Source organism: Accipiter gentilis, chromosome 3 (genome assembly GCF_929443795.1).
Source record: "Accipiter gentilis chromosome 3, bAccGen1.1, whole genome shotgun sequence".
In the NCBI taxonomy this organism is placed as follows: Eukaryota; Metazoa; Chordata; class Aves; order Accipitriformes; family Accipitridae; genus Astur; species Astur gentilis.
This window is the reverse complement of record NC_064882.1, coordinates 20,251,281-20,270,278: the sequence shown is the minus strand read 5'-3', so window position 1 is coordinate 20,270,278 and position 18,998 is coordinate 20,251,281. Positions and strand designations below refer to the sequence as shown.

The 18,998-nt window shown below is 39.8% G+C and overlaps 1 protein-coding gene across 1 annotated transcript in view; it reads right to left on the bottom strand.

Annotated features, from left to right (window-relative positions):
* GABRG1 (gamma-aminobutyric acid type A receptor subunit gamma1) overlaps nucleotides 1–18,742 on the bottom strand; it is a 64,008-nt gene extending 45,266 nt beyond the window's left edge. Inside the window, exons 1-2 of the mRNA XM_049834668.1 lie at nucleotides 18,523–18,742; nucleotides 1,172–1,320 (exon numbers count right to left, since the gene is read on the bottom strand). Of these exons, the coding sequence (XP_049690625.1) occupies nucleotides 1,172–1,320; nucleotides 18,523–18,614 (241 nt within the window). The 5' untranslated portion in view covers nucleotides 18,615–18,742. The remainder of the gene's footprint in view (nucleotides 1–1,171; nucleotides 1,321–18,522) is intronic.
* Between the last annotated feature and the right edge of the window lie 256 nt (nucleotides 18,743–18,998).

Here is an 18,998-nt window from a genome sequence, read left to right as displayed (position 1 = left end):
TGGAAGACCTTTCTTGTTGTCTAAATGTTTGCAGGAATTCAATTAAACGAACGTGAAGGCAAAGACTTACAACAAACTTCATGAGATTCACATGTGATTATATTATGACAGTGAGAGAAAAATTGCCATTCAACATCTTCAGGGTAACAGTCAACAGTAAAACAGAACTAAGAAATTTGGGGAAGAAAACAATTTGTCAGAAGCTTTCAAAAGAAAATACTTCGTTTGAGATTGCATCTCTCTGTTCTCCTACATAAATGAAACAAGTCTGGATTGTTGTATTGTTTATGGTATAAGCAGCTTACAGAGTTACATGGCATTCCTTTGATACGGAATGCCAAGTATTTAACAAACAATTATGTCCTCCACCTCTCCCTTCACAGTTCAGAGAAAATAACCTCAGAGAAAATAAATTGTTAGTTTGATCCAGCATGCATGTGGCAGACAAGAGCTGGCAAGGTTTCATGTATTCCATGTTTTCAACACAAGATTCTTCCAAATATTTACACTTAATAGTTATATGTAAATTGATGCTTTGACTATTGAAAGACAAAATTGCCTTCCTATTAGCTGCAAAGTTTGATCCATAGTCATGCATTCTTCATTCCTATATTCCTCTAGAAAAGTTATAGTCCTAAATTATATTTTTAGATTCTTATGAAGCTTTTAAAAATCTGAACTAAGGGAAGAAGGGAATTGGCTTGAGTTAAATTTGCTCAAAATACACATTTAAAATACATTTCCTACCATAAGAGTAACACTATCAAGGAATAATTCTTTAATAAACTCCTACAGACTCAAGAACAATTTTTTAAATAACCATGGCTGGTTTATATCCACAATTCTTTCTGTCAGAAGATCCTAGTTAAGCAAAGCAAACTGTAATTGCCTTTTAGTGATTTATTTAGATTGCCCCAAAAATTATAGATGTCCCCAAAAAGCAATACTTTACATAATAAAGAGAGAATGTAAACAGAACATAAAAAATCTACTCTTGCATAGAACATTATTTTTACCAGTTCCAGAAAACCATTGCATTTTATTGCTGTTACATTTAGCTTGCTAAATTAAATTTTTAAAATTGCATTAAGTGGATTTTTGCCATCTTTGACAACACACATGCCATCTCTGTTTCATATCTTCTATACACTGAATTATTTTATGGGCTTACCCCCAATATCTGGCCGAAGCTTATTGTCATATCCTTGAAGTAAGGAGTCCAGTATGTGAGTTACATCCCCACCATGAATCTTTGGTGCAAGGACCCATGTTTTATTCACCATTAGATCTTCATCATCCTCATCATCTGCTTTATCAGCTCTATGGTGTGTGAATAAAAAAAACAGAGTTAGGAAAAAAAAAAAACAAACCCAAACAGTGAAACTAAATACACAAGAGGTGAAGAAGAAACTGATAAAATATTGAACACTTTTTAGAGTACTTTATAAAATTCCAGTGTGTTCTGGTGCCAACAGAAAGAGGCAGGCCCTTATTTAAAACACCAACATTTTGGTTTATGGCAGTAGAGAGTGTAAGCTAATAAACATGTCAAAAGAGTCATTAACACATCACCCATACAGAAAAACTCAAGCCATGAGTCAAACCCATAAAAGCAGCAGTAGGCACCTTCTTACTGCCAGCCTTTTCCTGTTTTAAAACACAAAATGTAATTCCCAAGCTTTTCCCCCATGTATTTAATTTTCAAGTCATGGTACTAATATGTCTAAGAGATGCTTAATCATGATAATAGATACATCTTGGTGTCAAGAACATTAATAGAATCTCCTTCATACTAGCCTCTGTTCTAGCTATGATATAAAAAAATAAGACTTGTATACTTATTCAACTCCATTCAAATTTTAAGAAAGCAAACAAACATCACGTCCATGTGCTATGACTAAACATTCACAGAAGCTGCAGTCATATGTCAATTATGTATCTGCATGTATACATGGAATAGTTAAAATGCTGTACCACTCCTTTCAGTTAAGAAGATCACTTTTTAGCTACCTATTTTATCAAGATGCAACAAATGTACAAAGAAAACACACATTCATTTATTGCCTATCTTTTAATTAGATAAGCAGAAATATATAGTTGATCACTAAGTCGTTAGAAAAAAATCACAATACCTTGGTTGCATCTGCAGATTCACTCAGATATCACCAAAAGGTCAAAGAATGCCTGGAAGTAGTTTTCCTTCCATTTGAATCAAATGAGTGTGGACTTAAGTATTCCTCCAGTGCTAAAGCTTGCAATCTATATTACTCATCCAGCTTATTTCAGGGAACCGCTATGGGCTTCAAGTCAAGCAAAGTGCATCAGACTGACAGCAGTAACTCTGACAGTCACACAATGTATCTTCACAAACGGACACTGGCTAGCAGTTATTACAGAACCTATGCAATCCATATAAATCAGTTCCAATGTTAACATAAGCACAGATATTCCAGTAAAAGAAAGGAATTAAATTACTCTCCTCGTACCAATTTGTATTGTACACCAAACCTGAAAATATTACTGCTATATTACTAGAAATGGATTTAAGGGCTTCTAAACTACACAAACATACGCTGCTCCCAAAACTAAGGGTGGAATTTTTCAGTAAATTTCCTGCAGGACTGAAGACCACCAGCATGTTCCACCTGGAGACAACACTACACCTTCAGGGGGAAAGGACAGAAAAAGTCAGGAAAGGACAGAGATGGCGTAGGCACACCTGGCACTTATTGCATTCCTTTGTGGGAATGCACCAAAACAGCCCGTATTCGTAAGACCTTGCATCACCTCTCAGATACCACTAGCAAGTCTCACTGAAAATCAAGACTATTGTGGCTGTGGAAACTGCTCAGTGGTTTTGGCATGCCTGCTTAATCCGGGAGGTGCAACAGAGATCTTGCCACAGCTCAGTAGGTTCCCAGAGGATGAACACAAGGCACTGCTCAGATAGCGGGACTTTCATACCTAGCTTGCTGCAAACAAGTCACAAGAGTCTATTATAGCTGAAAGTAATATGCAATCTAAATACAAGGTTCACTGACAGCTTCCCCTGTAACAGTCTGAAAAGTGCTTCCATTCTTTTAAATTGAAATGCACCATAAAATGCTTAATCTTTACTGCACTACATAGACATTATAGAAATGTCAGATATTAAATATTTAACATTTCCCATTAGCAGGATCCCACTAATGGGAGCACTAAAAGAAGTAGGCAGCTAAGTTTTGTAAATGTACACTCTTTTTCCCTCAAAGCTACCTATTGCCATCTCTTTCATGTTTCGTTACCAGGCAGCTTTTTTTAACATATATGTTTTTGGTCTGCTTGCTCTTTATGTCATCTAATTACTATATAAATTAGCTTACGGTTGCTAAGAGTGCAGAGGCAATCCCAGCCTTTCCCCAGGGGCATTAAGATGATGAGGAGTAAAACTTAATTTATAAGCAGCTCTCTAAGGTAAGAGGCAAGCCCACTACAAAACCGACCTTTCCTTCTTCCTCTTTTTGTCTTCCATCCCACAAACAGCAGAAAGTACATTGAAACTACCAGAGCTCTGTATAGACCAGGGCACCTGACTCTCAGGATCAGCCCAATTATTTGCAGAGAATCTGAAGTGATGGTGACACAATTTTGGCCTGCTTTAATGTTCTTTACAACATTGCTCTTAAGAACAGCATAGATTTAGCCAGATGAAAAGTACAAGAGGTCATACCATTCCCACCTAAACCCAAGAGGAGTTACAACCATGATACCTCACACTCACTCAAATGTCTTGACATTTTGAAGAGCTCTTAATTTTATTTAGAGATTCATGGGACAACGCAGGTGGGAAGGGATCACGGGAGGTCTCTAGTCCAGGTTCCTGCTCAAAGCAGGGCCAGCTCTGAGGTCACGGTAGGTTGCTCAGGGGTTGAGCAACTGCGGGAAACTGCACAACCTCTCTGAGCCCCCTGCTCTTCACTTCTCTCTTTTTGGCTATTTACTGTATTTAAATAAACTTGAAGTTAACAAGAAAAAAAAATACAAATACAAATACATTTCAGATTTTCGCTTTCTGTCTTGCTTGATTGGAGGACCTCTGGTCCTCCTCCAATTTTAAAACTCTGAACTACAAATAGGTATACAGATGAGGACACTGACAGCTTAGAGAAAGCTATTAATAATGCAATTCCAGGGGGAGAGGGAAAAAATTGCATCCCAACACCTGACAGCTTTTCCAGCCACTACTAAGTAAATCCATTTAAGGAGGCACTTTTATTAGAGGTAACAATTATTTACTTTCTGTCTGACAAGAGTCCTGGCTTAAAATGAGCATTTCCTACTATTTACATGGAACTATCTGGATTTATCTAGAAAATATCATGCCGTGTCGTTGTCGTCCCAAAAAAGAAAAATTATCTAGAATTATCTAGAAAAAAAAAAGTGCCAGCTTCTAGCAAAGAAATACGCTAGACTTCCATACCAATACACCAGGCTAATAAGAGTTTGTGGCTCACTAATCCCTTAGCTAAACCAGCAAAGGAACCAACACAAATCAGAAATTAATATAACCAAATGTGGAAGAACTGGACTATCACTGTTCTACACACTGAAAGGAGCTATTCTTACTCTCTCTATTCCTATCTTACTCGCCTTTTCAGAGATGACTGACTGTGATTAACCCATCTTGCTACCAGAATACCACCTTTTTAACCCTTCTTTAAAATGTGCCCAAGACCACCGAGCATGCAATAAAGACTATAATGTCTCTGCAGTATACCAGGTGCTGATGGTACCCAGTTCTATACTTTTGATTCCTAAATTGTAGCCACTGACGCACAGCCACAGGACTGCGATAAGAAAGGAATGATGCTGGCTGGAAAAAGGAAGTGACCAGAATATATAGAAAGTCTTCTGTATGCCCTCCAGTGAAGCAGAGCACACAACACCTGCCAACTTGAATTCTCCATCCAGACAGTTTTGGGGAGTTGCATAAAACTCTTCCAAAAGATCACCTAGACACACAAAGGCAACAGGACAGACAGTGTGTACATATTCATTTCTAGGAATCTGAATTACTGATCTTTGTCATACTAAATAGATTTGAACTACTCTGTTTCAAAGGTAGAAATCCCTTCAGATTTACACAGTCAGCAGGATCAGTTGAGATGGTGTTACCGGGATCCAACCGAGGCTGCTAGACCATGTTCTTTAAAGAAACATTCACTTTGGAAAACAAGATTGGTCAAAACTGTTGACCTTTTACACAAGTTTCTGTGTGTCTCACATTGCAAAGTCCAACTTTTTCTCCAGGGTTTGGAATGGGGTAGAAGGAAAGACAGAAGACAGAAAACTTCATTCCAAACAAGAAAATAAAATGTAAATTTCAGGTATGCCGTTCAAATATTTACTAACAGTTAACTTGGGCTGAACACCTTTTTACTTCTGTGCAGTTAAAATAAATCTAAGAAACACATGAAGATTAATGTCAATTAACTCCACCCTCACTTTAATGGTAGCACTTTCCCCTCTATTTCACAAGCCCAGGAAGAAAGGCAAACTTAATTAAAGAGGAATTCCTTTCCTTTCCGAGTTCATCTAAAGGTCATTTTGCTATACACAGAACATAATACTTGGTCCTCTCCATTTACTGTAAAATATATTTTTTTTCCAACAAAGTTCACTCAGCTCATCTTTTTCAGAATATCTGGAGAGATGATGATTTAGAATAAAAATATGACATCAGACATTAAAACATTTCTGTTCCATGGCAGGATGGTATTTTACATCTATTACTGCAGGTGTTAATCTTGATTTTAATGATTATATAAATAAGAAAGAGACCTCGCTTCTTAACGTGCTTGTTGTTATAACACTTCAGGTAGCCTCATAAACTCAACCGTAAACTGCATGTATATAGTTAACAGTAATTAGGCAAAAAGTGCCCTAATTATGCTCTCTGACCTTCAACTAATTGGAGACATTACCATGACTAATAAATCCCTGAGCACAAGTGACTAATGACTAAATAAGTCTTTTCAACGTCAGGCAACATGCTCATCTTCAGACATTAACACCATAGGTCTTTGTTCTCCTTTAAATATGAGACAAACCAATCAGATGAGTTTTAAGTTGCAATTAATATCTGTCACTTTATGTAATGAACTGGAAAAAAACCTGATATGGTGAGTGTTCCTACTGTTATTTGCATCATGCATATCAAAGTATTACACATGGAAGTACACGTACAGCATAGGTGGGAGTATTTAAACACAGCTAAGCATCAATTTAGCTGTCCATTCCCAGGCTCCTATTCCCACCCAAGACACCCGAGGGTGCCCAGTCCTCCAAGCGGGGTTGATTTATAGCGAACCTGTAGACTTCTGGAGAAGTAGTAGAGACTGGGCAGGAAACCTTAGTTATCTCCACTGACACTTCATGCCTATGTGCAAGCAACTCAATCAAGCCCTCAGTGGCCATGAGGTTTTAAACAACCCTGTGCTGTGGCTTTCTCTATCTGGAGATAAAATGATCCTTCCATACAAGGAATACTCTGATGATCATTTAATAAATAAATAAGAAGGAAAGTCAGTGTTTCAGATAATTTCTGTGCTGAACATACCATTTTTCTTTTTGCCTTACACATGCAAATGAAAACAATAAGACTAGTTGTGTTTGTTAGTTCATTTAGCTGAGGATCTTCTCCAACGGCAGCCAAAAGCAGTTGCTTCAGGAGTTTTACCAATACAGGGTAGGGCACAGTGACACGTAAATCATGAAACATGCCTTAAGACAGGTGTTACTCACTGGCTGTTCTTCCCAGCATATTACATTTATGTCCTTTGTCTAAGTATAATACAATTTAACCTTTATTTTCCAGTACTTTGAAAAAAAACACAAACAACTATTTCTCCTTACTTTTAGACAAAATGTAATGTTTCCCAAATTGTAAACATGGGAGATTACCTTCTTAGCAACAATACAGCTTCAGAAGTTTGAAAAATACTGCATATAACCAGACAATGCTTCATAAGAAGTCAGTCAAGACAGACAAGTTTTCCGGGGGAGCTTTCCAACCAATCAGACATCTAATCAGACACCACCTTACTCCAGAACACCAAACATGAGATACTTGTATGTAGTACAGAAGTATATTTCATGGCCCCTTCAATGAGAGTTCAGAGGGCATCTGACCTAGCCAAATTCCACACATGAAAGAAGACCTAAAACATGGCTGAAAAACAAAACATGGTCACTGACACCCCAACATCCAGAGTCAGACATTTTTACAGAGTCTGGTAGTGATTCTAATTCAGAAGCTAAAAAAGCAAGCACTTTGGCATGTGTTACATGAATGACCATGGCATAGGATCAGGTACAGGTAAAAAACTGAACAAGGATGATAAGTTTAAGCAGTGCCTGAGACAGAAGAAACTTCCTGACAGAGAGAGCAAAATGCAACTTCAACATGGTAGGAATGAGTAATTACTCTTATGTCAGCAATTTAAAATACATATTTACATATTTCGTTGGATCTTCCTAAGATAAAACAAGGGCCTCAGACAGACTTGTAGTATCCTTCAGAAGCTGAAAAAGGATTGGGACTCCTACACATAAACAAATATTACTTCTTTTCAGTAGCAGCAATAGCAGCAGAACCACATAGTCATGACTGCTAGAATAGGACACAATTACATTTTTCTTCAAAAGATTTTCTTAAAAGCTTACTTTCACTGCTAGCTGTCAGCAGTGGATGGTTTAAACATCTCTCAAGATGAGTATGAAACAGCTTCATACTCATCAGTTCTATCACATTTCTGCAGAAGTGAACTCTCTTTTGCATTTCATCATCAGCTTCTTCACTGATATGCTTTATTCATCACAGAAAATTTCTGGGAAAATAAGCATAACTGCAAGCAAAGAAATGCAGCTACTGAAAATACATCTACAGAAAGCCTTACTTGCTCTTGTTAATCCTGTGGGATATAAAGTCACTGATGTTGTATTCCTTCATCTTCAACCTTCCTAAACTGGTTTAGACACTCTCTTGACAAAAATCTCTTTTCTCTTCCCTCCATCCATTCCATTTCAGAAGCTTTTGTCAATCTATTTCCCACTCCTTCTGCCTTGTCAGACTTTGGCATATTCTTTTGTGTGTCAAAATGTATTAATCTCTCCCACTGAAATACGTTTTACTTATTCTCTACATCTTTTTTCCGGTATACCTACCACATACTGTTAAGTTGATTCTTCTTCTGGATACACATACTATCTTCTGCTCTTCGCCTTCTCTAATCTCATATTTGCCTGGCTATTTATAATTTCCTGCCCTGTTTCTTCCTTCTCTTCTCCTTCCTGAGCTTTTACTGAAGGGATGGACCTTAAGTCAGGAGTAAAATTATCATGGAAAAGTGTGGGGAAAAAAATATTAGAAATTATTATACAGAAATAAACATTAGATTTTTAGGATAAGCTACATAAAGAAGTTCACTTCGTATCAAATGAGTAAAGCTTTGTTTTAAAAAAAAAAAAAAAAAAAAAGAACAATCATAGCACTACCAGAATAAAAGTTGGTACCTCTGCTGTTCATTCCCTGTAATGAAAAGTGTTGCCTACATATTTGAGTGTTTAGACTATCAAACTTGTGATATCTTAATACATATCACAAGCATCAGATGATCAAGCATTTTGAGTCATTACAGCTTTGAAGTACATCTCTGAAAGACATGAAACATTTTCTCCCACACACACTAACTTCAGTACAATTAATTTTAGTCCCAGCAAGACCTTCACTTAAAAGCATTATCACATTTCTATAAAATGATCTTCAACATCTCTGTGATACGAATAGAACAAAAACTAATCCAAACAGAAATTACCGAACAATACAACCAGACTTAACTCTGAACACTTAATAAAGCCACAATCTGACTGTAAAGAACATTTATAGAAATGTGAATTTTTAACATTAAGAACAACAGGTATTATTAAAGATGTGTTCCAGAAGAACAATTTTGTTCTGAGTTCCACACAAATTGCTCTCCTCCAAATCACTTTTCAGATAATGCTACATACTAGTTGAAATGACACTGGTCAAATTTGTTATTAATTCAAATGGCTTTTAAAGATCTCCAAAAAATTATCATCTGGACTCAAAGCATCACAGATATTCTTTATCCGTCAGTCTTCTCATACAATACAGAGTTAAACTTCTCACCTTAAAGGTCATCCAAATATTGATATGCTCAGACCAGTATAACTGCCACCTCTACTCCTATCAAGTTGCAGTCCAGCAATCAATTGAAAATTTTCCTCACATCTATCTAGCCAAGTACAGGTAATTCTCTGTGCCAATTCAGAGCTGCTGGATTCTCAAACATATTCAGCTTGATTAGTATAGCGATCTCACTTTTACCATCTTTGTAAAAATAGCTCTTTACTTCCATATGTGGTCACAAAAATAGTCTTCCGTTTTGTAGACCTCAGGGAGTCAACTACTTGTTTCTGCATCCCTCCCTTTATGCTATACAATAGAGAGCAAGAACCTTGCACAAGATAGCAAACTATACTAAAAAAAAAAAAAAAAAAAAGCGCCAACAAAAAAAAAAACCCAAGCCAATTCCTGCGATTTTCCACAGAATCATGTCATTTAGAAGGGATCTTTGGAAGTTGACTTCTACTCAAAGAAGGGCAAATACTGAATTCAGACCATGATGCTTAGAACTTTGTCCGGTTGGGTCTTTGAAAATTCAATGGACAGAGATCCCACAACCTCACTGGACAGCTAGTTCCACTGTTTAATTATCCTCACAGTGAATTTTTTTTCTTTATACCTAGTTGGGATTTCCCCTGTTGCAATTCTTTGCCATTGTTGCTCATCCTCTTACCGTGCACCACTGTGAAGAGCCTACCTCTGTCTTCTCGATCACCTCCCCGTAAGTGCTGGGGGGCTGCTGTTGGGTCCCCCCAAAGCCATCTCTTCTCCAGGCTGAACAGCCCCCTCCTCACAGGGCAAGTGCTCCTGCCCAACCAGGCTGGTATCCCTCTGTTGAGCTTCCTCCAGTTTAAACCTGAAATGCGATGCAGTATCTAGACGCAGTTTCACAAGTGCTGAGCAGAGGGAGACGATCACTTCCCCCACCTCCTGAGCAGCCCAGGAGGCTGCTGGCCCTCTTTGCGGCCAAGGCACCATGTTGTCCCCCAGGAACTCCAGGTCCTTTTTGGCAGAGCTGCTCCCCAGCCAGTCAGTCCCCAGCCTGTCCTGCTGAGGGGGGCTTCCCACGCAGGTGCAGGACTTAGCACTCATCCTTGATGAATTTTATAATGCTCCTGTCAACCCATTCTCCCAGCCTCTCCAGCTCCCTCTGAACAGCAGCCCTGCCCCCAAACATACGAAAAACAATCTTTCAACATAGGAAAAAAAAATTATCTTCATGAAAGGCTATGCTGATATCATCATTCCTGATGCTCTGAGCAGCTCTTGTTCCACCCCAGACAAGCAAGGTCACTTCTCTTTCCTCACATCAATTATTCCACTTTCTGATTACAGACTTTCAGAACCTGTTCTGTGTTTTGTTTTGGATTACAAAAACTGGGTAACTTACTGATCGTAACACCCCCACTCGCAGTGTAAGTACACCTCTTCCTCTGTTCTGAGAAAATCATTACTACAATATCTTAAAGCTGTTCTTTGCCTTGGAAAGTGCTTGAAAGTACCCATTATCTTCAGCAAGTAGGTTCTTCCTTTTTTTCTAGTACAAGCATTTCTAATGCTAGCTGAAAAATTAGTAGGGGCCCTTATGCCAACTATATTTTAATTTAAGAGATCAAGAGCATTTTGTCATTGTAAAATTTTTAGACAAATATATATTCAACTTCCTCTACAAAATGTCTTCTAAGAAAAGCCTTCCAGCCATTGCATGCAACAAAACATAAAATTTATCAGGCAGCTAAAGTAGGCCTTAGGATAATCTGTACTGCCTTGACTGAAACTGAAGTCTAAACCTACTAAAACTCTTAGGGACATTTATTTCAGATGGATTTGAATGAAACCTAGAAATGTAAATTGGTAAGTCTTATCTTCTCAGTTGGAAAGTTTTACCTTCTTTGTGGGTTTTGGCCAGATCATGCAATTAAATAATTAAAATGTAAACAGCCATATTCTACTGTTCATCCAGACCAAACAGCAGGGAATAAATGAAGATTCAGAGAACAGAAGATAAAAGGACAACAATAGTAAATTATAGAGCTTAAGCAGATAGAACTGAAAAGGGACAAATAGTGTTAAATAAAGGAGAAAATATCCCCAGGCTGCTAAGGAAGGACATAGTGGTGAAAAGGCATCACCTCTTTGGATATCTGAAACGTGTACTAACCACAGCAGTATCAGATCTCCTGGGAGTTTCAGGCCAGAACCATCACGCAAAGACAGACACAAATAAATCCATGTGCCACATGTCACCACCCCGTTCAGGAGACTGCAGATATCTACCTACGCTTGACTGATGAAAGGTTAATTGTCATCAAGTTCAGAATGAACTGATACATTGTTGATGGGTTAAGTGCCTTGATCCAAGAAACACTTTCCATAGTGTCAACATAGACTTAAACCTAACATAAATGAATGCTGAGAACCATAACCTCAATAAGAAGCAGTTACCCTAATTAAATGCCATCACACAGCCGCTATAACATTCATCAAATTGCAAAGTCAACTTTGTTAGATTTCTACTTTAAAATGTCACCAGCATCTTAAGAAATATATAAAAAGAGCTCTCCTTTTTAAGGCATTTTCAGTCACTTAAGGTGATGATATTTCAATATATTCAGGTGAACATTCATCCTAACACAACTCATTGCATATTGCCTGCAAAATCTTGAGGTAACTAGGAATCTACTACAGTCTTCACAAAAAAAAAGCTTATTTGAAATACTTCTAAGTTCTGGTACACGTGTGAGCAGCTATCAGTCTCCTCCCACAGGAGGTAAAGAAATATATATAGACTGAAGTAGCGACAGAACCAGAGACTTGCACTGAACTGTGCACCATAATTGTGGCATATAGGTGAATCTGGCTTAACATCATAGAAAAAGCCATACAACTACAATAACTAGGCAATGACAACATGTCCCCAAGAGAAATACAGTGAATGGGTTCTACTGAAATTTTATTGTAACTGTCATTAGGCAATTATGGACTAATCCAAAGGTCAATGAAATTAATGAATAAATGTACAAAGAGGTGCATATACTCCGTAAGGGCTAGTGTAAATAGCTAAACCATGTAATAAAAAGCTAGCACTCTCTCGCTGCAAGCAAAATCATGTCTTCTCCACTGTAATTTACTGTGTATTGAATATAACACATATCTTTTACAACAGGAGTATTACACCTCTTGACAGATGGTGACTAAAATTTACGGCTGTCAGAGTTGTCCCCTTCTGGATGCAACCTGCAGGCCATCATCAGCTGGATGGCTCTCATTGACAGAGCAAGAACCTAAGGTACAGGTCCATAGCTCACCTGCAGCAGGTCTGATACAATCCACTACATATTCAATGGCCGTATGCTGGTGAGACCAAGTACCTTTCTCCCTCAGGGAAAACACTGAAGGTACTTCATTTTTAAAAACATCTACATAATTTATTCTGCCATGTAAATATGGCATCAGACAATGAAGAAAAAAAATTTGTCATGACTTGCAGTGACAGAGTTAGCCACCTAATTAATACTTAATAGTACAACTTTTTCCTAATATAAATTCCATCCAGCTGAACTTTATTCTGAAAGATAAATTGGACCATAATATTACATTAATAATAATAAGACTTAATCCCTCATGGTACACTGCCTTAAATAAGAAGAAAACCATATTAAATGAAAGGACTAACAATCTATTTAAGACCTCAAATAATTTAATCCAAAGGGGACGTATCTCATGTTACCTCAGGTCTTTCCTATTCACTATGTCTGTCTGTCTTCCCGAAAATAAAAAAAGTAACTGCATATGAATTTAGAAACACAGAATTAGCCATTCACACCTTATCAGAGATGAATGCAGTGACACGGGAAAAGGATTTGAGGATCAAGGAAGAAGGCAAAAAGAACATGAGGTACACCGGAGCAGTACTGGAGCTAGTCCTGGGATAGAGTATCTCAGCAGTAGGAAGTAGTTTGTGTGTATCTGCCATTAATGAGGCTAAAATTTATATAATCTACCCATTTTTGAGGTCTGTTCTTCAAAGAAAAAATGGAAAGCGTTTACAAAATGGTTAAACAAGCAATTTAACATTTTCTGAAGAAATGTAAGTAGCTCAGTTTACTTACCTGAGAGGAAAATGGAAGCTTCTATCAAGTTGTCTCTTAAACTACATATACCAGGGAAATACTTCTAACAGTAGTTAGTATGACTGTAGCATGGGTAAATCCAATTCCATGGAAATTTCCACTGCGTAGGGAATCTCCGATTGCGACACATTTGTGTAAAACTTTCATTTTGGACTAGATCCTTCATCCTGCAACAACAGCTTGGCATATAACTGCCCTGCAGCTTCTTATCTCCGAGAGGCGAGGAGGTTTCTCTCAGCAAAGAATCTACAACATATCATGAAAGACTAGGCTGGAAAGAGAAAGACGGCAGGATGTTTCCTGACCAAAATGCTGATTCCTTTAAGAATTTTCAGGATTCATTTGAGGTGCTCTGAGCTCTTGTCAAGGCAAAACTTGGGCACACAGGGCAAGGAAGATCTGGTTTCCCTGCTGAAGAGCAGACGGCTGCAGACCACGCTCTGTTTCTGAAGAGCAGCTGCAGCCACGGGTCTGCACCCTGAGCTTGCCCTGCACAACTGGAGGGATGAACCAAGACCTGGATTTCCCCACAAAGACATGGACGTAGGATCCAGTGGCTGAGCCAGCTGTGGCAGGTGGTACTGGGAAAAAATCAGGCTTTTTCAGCTGGCAGAAGGCGGCAGGAGATCCACTGGCTGGAAGCCAGAGAAACCTCAGACTAGAAGTACTGTACAATACTTCATTGGAGTCCTCCTCATCAAATCTTTATGCATGGACTTAGAACAGTTACACTGAAGCAGCAAACCTGATGCAGAAGCCAGGACAGATTCTCCAGTTTTGTTTATTCTGATATCAGACTGGATTAGCACAACAGGTCCTACTGACTCGAACAGCCACCAGTGAAAGCGTATTTTGGAAACTATTTCTTTCCATCTTTGCCATACCACTGAGATTTCCCTCTTCTTTGAAGTAAGTTCTGTTCACATTAACTCCTGATGACCTTTCTAGTCTCTCCAGTTACCTCCATTAGTTCGGTGTTGTTGCATGATTTACCATTTTAAGTTTAGATAGGTAGAATCAAGTTTTTACATGGGCTGGTAGGCCACTGAACTCACTACACTATTTTCAGCCTTATTAAAAATGTTCGCATGTGTAAAAATGCAACGTCGGGACTTCCATGCCATCTCCAGGTTAATTCAATTGCATCTGAATTACTCCTTACAAATTATTACCATTCAGAGAATTTGTTAAGAAATAGAAGTTAATGACACTGTCATCCACCACTCTTTGAAAGGTTCCTGTCAGTGTGCTACATACTGTCATTTATAATTATCACTTCACTCTGCCGCTCTTTACCAAATAAGTTATGATATTGTTATTTTACCTAAATACACACTCAATTTAATAAGCAGTGCAAGAAAGGGCTATGCAGGTAATTAAAAAAGCCTAGTACTCTTCTCTCATAAATGGTACTACAAAAATGGATCTTTACCCATCTTGGTAGATACTCACCTTTGTTTTTCTGCAAGTTTAACATACATGACTTTTTTAGTGTGTGTATATATATATATATATATATATACACACATGATGGCAGAAACCAAAGCAACTCACTTTCAAATAGTGCATATGCCAAGTCCATTTAAGTAGTCCTACCCACCGGCCATAGAAACTAGGTGTTCTATTGAACACAGATTATTACAATTCCTCTACAGCGTCAAAGAAAAACCACAGGTCCCCTGACACCCTTGTAATTTACTCTGTGGCCAGACTTATGGATCCAGAAAAAAGTTGACCAAGGTCAACAGGTGCTAACCTGTAACCTTTCCTATCCAGCTCAGAAAGGCTTGAATTGGTAGCAAGGGTGCTCTTATTTAACATCAGGCATATTTAACAAACCGAAAGTTAAAAGTAATTTAAATCGTACTTCAATTTCCTAGGAAAACCTTTTTTTTTTAATGGATTGCCATAGTTTGAAGGTTTTCTTTAAACCCATTGTAAGAAAATTATGTGCAAAGAATACAAGTATTTCTCAATATTTATGTCTCATTAAACTTATAGTAATGAAAGAAAATATTAATAAACTTTTAGTAAAATAAACTGTAAAATAAAACGTTTCCCACATTTTAACAAAATAAACCACTGGGACTGCTAAATAACAAGTTCTTCACTGTCACATCATGAACAAAGCACATAAGAGTGAGGATAATAATGAATAAACATCACAGATGTTCAAATGAAACAGTAAATCACTATTATCAAGAAACCCATGTTGTTATGACGGGCTTAACTCTGATCCAGGAATTTATATGAGAGGAAAACGTAGGCCATATTACATAAGTGTTTTTCTAAGAGATATTTTGAAATGGAAAAGAAAAGATTAGTTGACATTTGCACCTGCTGACAGTTACATTGCAACAGAGCATTTAGAACTGCTTTTTAGAACATCAGGTTACAAAGCTGAAGGGAAGATATGGCCAAAATTAAGTTAAGCTTACAATATACTGTCAGGGATGCTGACCAGCACATACCATTTAAAGCAGTATAAATTAGAAGAAATGTTACAGTTATGCTGCACCTGTATGGCTAGAACAAAGGAAATAATATTAATTATATTGTCAGCTCTTATGCTCTCCCTATGAATTATCTATTTATTTGAGTTCAACAAGAATAATGGGTTTGCCGAACATTTAGGACTGCAGTGCCTGCTGGGTAACTAATCTTTGCCTGCACATACCTTATAGAAAGGCTCGCAGCCCAATTTCTACTACAGAAGAGATGTCAGCTGTTGACAAAAATAGTCCTTCAAAATACTGACTCATGAAGCTACATCAAGTGCATTGACCATTCTTGTCTCTTTGTGCCGCATGTACAGAACTGGGGGAAAACAACTGTTTTATGGGTTAGAGTTCAACTGCAATGAATCCCTTTGGTGAAGGAAGTTCAGTCTAATGTCACACTACAGCTTTTGGGGCAGTACCCTGAAAGGATAAACTTTTGGTTGGACTCAACTTCCAATGTTTTTGCTTAGGCTTTAGCTCCATTTGTTACGCCTGAAGTAACTTTACTCACACTCAGCACAAAGTACTTTGCGTATAAATGCATACTCTAAGTGATGCAATTTGCAATCTTCTACAAGTATGTGTTGAAAATGTAGGTTGGCTCCTGCAAGATGTTTTTAGGAAAACAGCCAGAATTGGTGCAACCTGGATCTATTCTTGAGAAAAGCATTACTTCTGTGTTTGAACTTCAAGGAAAAGCTTGGGCTGAAACTACAGAAAGGCATCCAAAGAAGCAGAAAAACTGTATCTCCATCCTACTTTGCAGCAGGCTGCTAAAGGGCACCAGAGCTCCTGAGATCTCTGCAAACACCCCTGACTTGTAATGCACCACATACCAGAGAATCACAATCTGAAAAACATGTCCATTTGTAGTCACTTAAAAAAAAAAGAAAGAAAGAAAGAAAGAAAGAAAGAAAGAAAGAAAGAAAGAAAAATCTCTCAATCACAATTTTCCCTTGTAGCCTCTGAATGAAAGGCAAGCATGGAAATAGTTGATTCAGATACACGGATATTTATACCAAAGGTTCCATTTTATCTGAGATGTTCTGGAACACAAAATACAATAATGCATGTAAGTTACTTCCTTTTCCCACTGAAGACTTCTTATCAAGTTATCTTTATAAATGCTACTGTTAATGAGATGTATATGTAATAATCTACGCCCAGTCCTGTAATCACAACCACACTTTCACAAACAAAAAATAAAATTATACCTTTTTTTTTAGCTAGTCCTCCTCCTTTGTAACTAAGCCTTTGAACTGATAAATTAGCATGCATATTCTTTTCTCTCAAACCACTTGATAATTTCTTTCATACCTCAGGTACAATATGTTCATTAAGAAACACTCTGAAGATGCACAGCTGCACTGGTATAATTTCCATCAACACTTTTGAAAAATATTTCCATAATATACCAAGGTTTTAAAAGACACAGATTAAGAAAAGCATAACCAGGGGTGTTTCTGACTAGGATAACACAGCAGCCTTCTGAAGATGAGAGATGAGCTGAGATCAACACGCTTCACACAGATTGATAAATCATCATTCAGTATGGGGAAGGGATCTAGAGTCTGACAGTTAAAAAAATGTCTAACAGTTGTTTGGGGGGCAAGGGAGGGGGGGTGCCAGCCTTTATACCACACATTTGGTATACCCTCTTAGAATGGTAATTCGGTCTATCATGAAAAAGACCGACACACTGGGCAACAGTCGAACACCCTTTCAGCACTGCTTTGTGGGTTTTATGAGAGTATAACCTGTGGAATGGTTCGCGTTGGCTCCGAATTATTAATGGAGTTGAAGGATCAGACTGCTTTTCGTTAAGTTGTTCCGGGCACTAATAACACCTTGGCCCCGCTCCCAAACTGTTGTTTCTTCAGAGCCCTTCGGATCGATTTTATAACTCCCCCTTAAAACGCACGTTTCCAACTTCGGGGACTTGCGCAGCTGCCCGGCATCATCCCACGCCTGGGCCCGATCCCCCTCCCGAGGGCTGCCGAGGCACAAGCCGGTGCCCCGCAGGATGCCCCGCTGCGCGGGCAGCACGGTCAAAACCAAACCGGCACCGCCAGCCCAGCGGTGCCCCTCCGGTACCGCCGACCGCCGGACCGGCCTCTTCCGAAGGAGCCACCGGCGCCTCAGCCGCTCGCCAGCCCAACTCCAAGCCGGCGACCGAGCGGGGACGGGCGGGCGCGGCGGCGGGGAGGTGCCGGCGCTGCGGGGATGCTCCTCGCCCCGGGCGGCAGCCCCCACCGCCGCCCCGCCTCGGGCCGCGGGGCTGCCCCGCACCGCACCGCACCGCACCGCACCGCGGGCCCCCGCCGAACCTCCTGGGTGGGAGGTGGGGGGCACGCCGCGCTTCTCCCAGCACCGAGCTGAGCCCGGACTCACCAACTCGCGCGGCGAACAAGTGGGATGCGGCCGAAGTTTTACTTTGCCGGTGCCGGTTCCCCCCCGCAGCCCCCCGCGGGAGCCGCCGCCGCAGCACCGGGACCTTACCTCTTTTTTTTTTTTTTTTTTTTTTTTTTTTTTTTCCCCTTTCTTTTTCTAAGTTTCGCGGCGCGTAGCACGCCGCCTTCCCCCCTCGCCCCCTCCCCCCCGGCCGCCCGCACCCTCCCGCCGGGTCTCGGCTACCGCCGAGACCCGGCGGGAGGGTGCGGGCGGCCGGGTCCGGTGCGGGGGTCCCCGCCGTACTCACCCGCTCCCCAGCCGCACGGTCAGCAGCAGCAGCAGCAGGCGGGCCCCGCGGCGGCGGCTCCAGCGGGGCGCGGGTCCCCCCCAGGCATCCATGAGCGTGAAGGCGCTCTCCCTTTCCCCGAGTTTTCTCCGGAGAGGCTGGGGAATAGCGACCCTGCCAATCCCACCGTGCTTCCCCCCCCCCCCGGCACCCGGGAGGCAGAGGGAGGGGAGGGGAAGGGAAGGAAAGGGGAAAAAAAAAAATAAAAATAAAACACCCAAACAGGTAGGAACCCACTCTACAAGGACCGAGCAACTCGCCCAATAGGCTCATCAGGTTGCTCCATAAATTATCCGAAAAACTGCTGGGCGAATCAATCCCTAGCGGAGGTGGAGCCTCCTTTACTAGAAGGGAAACATGCTCGGGAGAAAGGGTGGCAGTGATTTGCTATTTTCTCCAAAGAGGGAAATAAAATAGATCTTACACATCTATATACA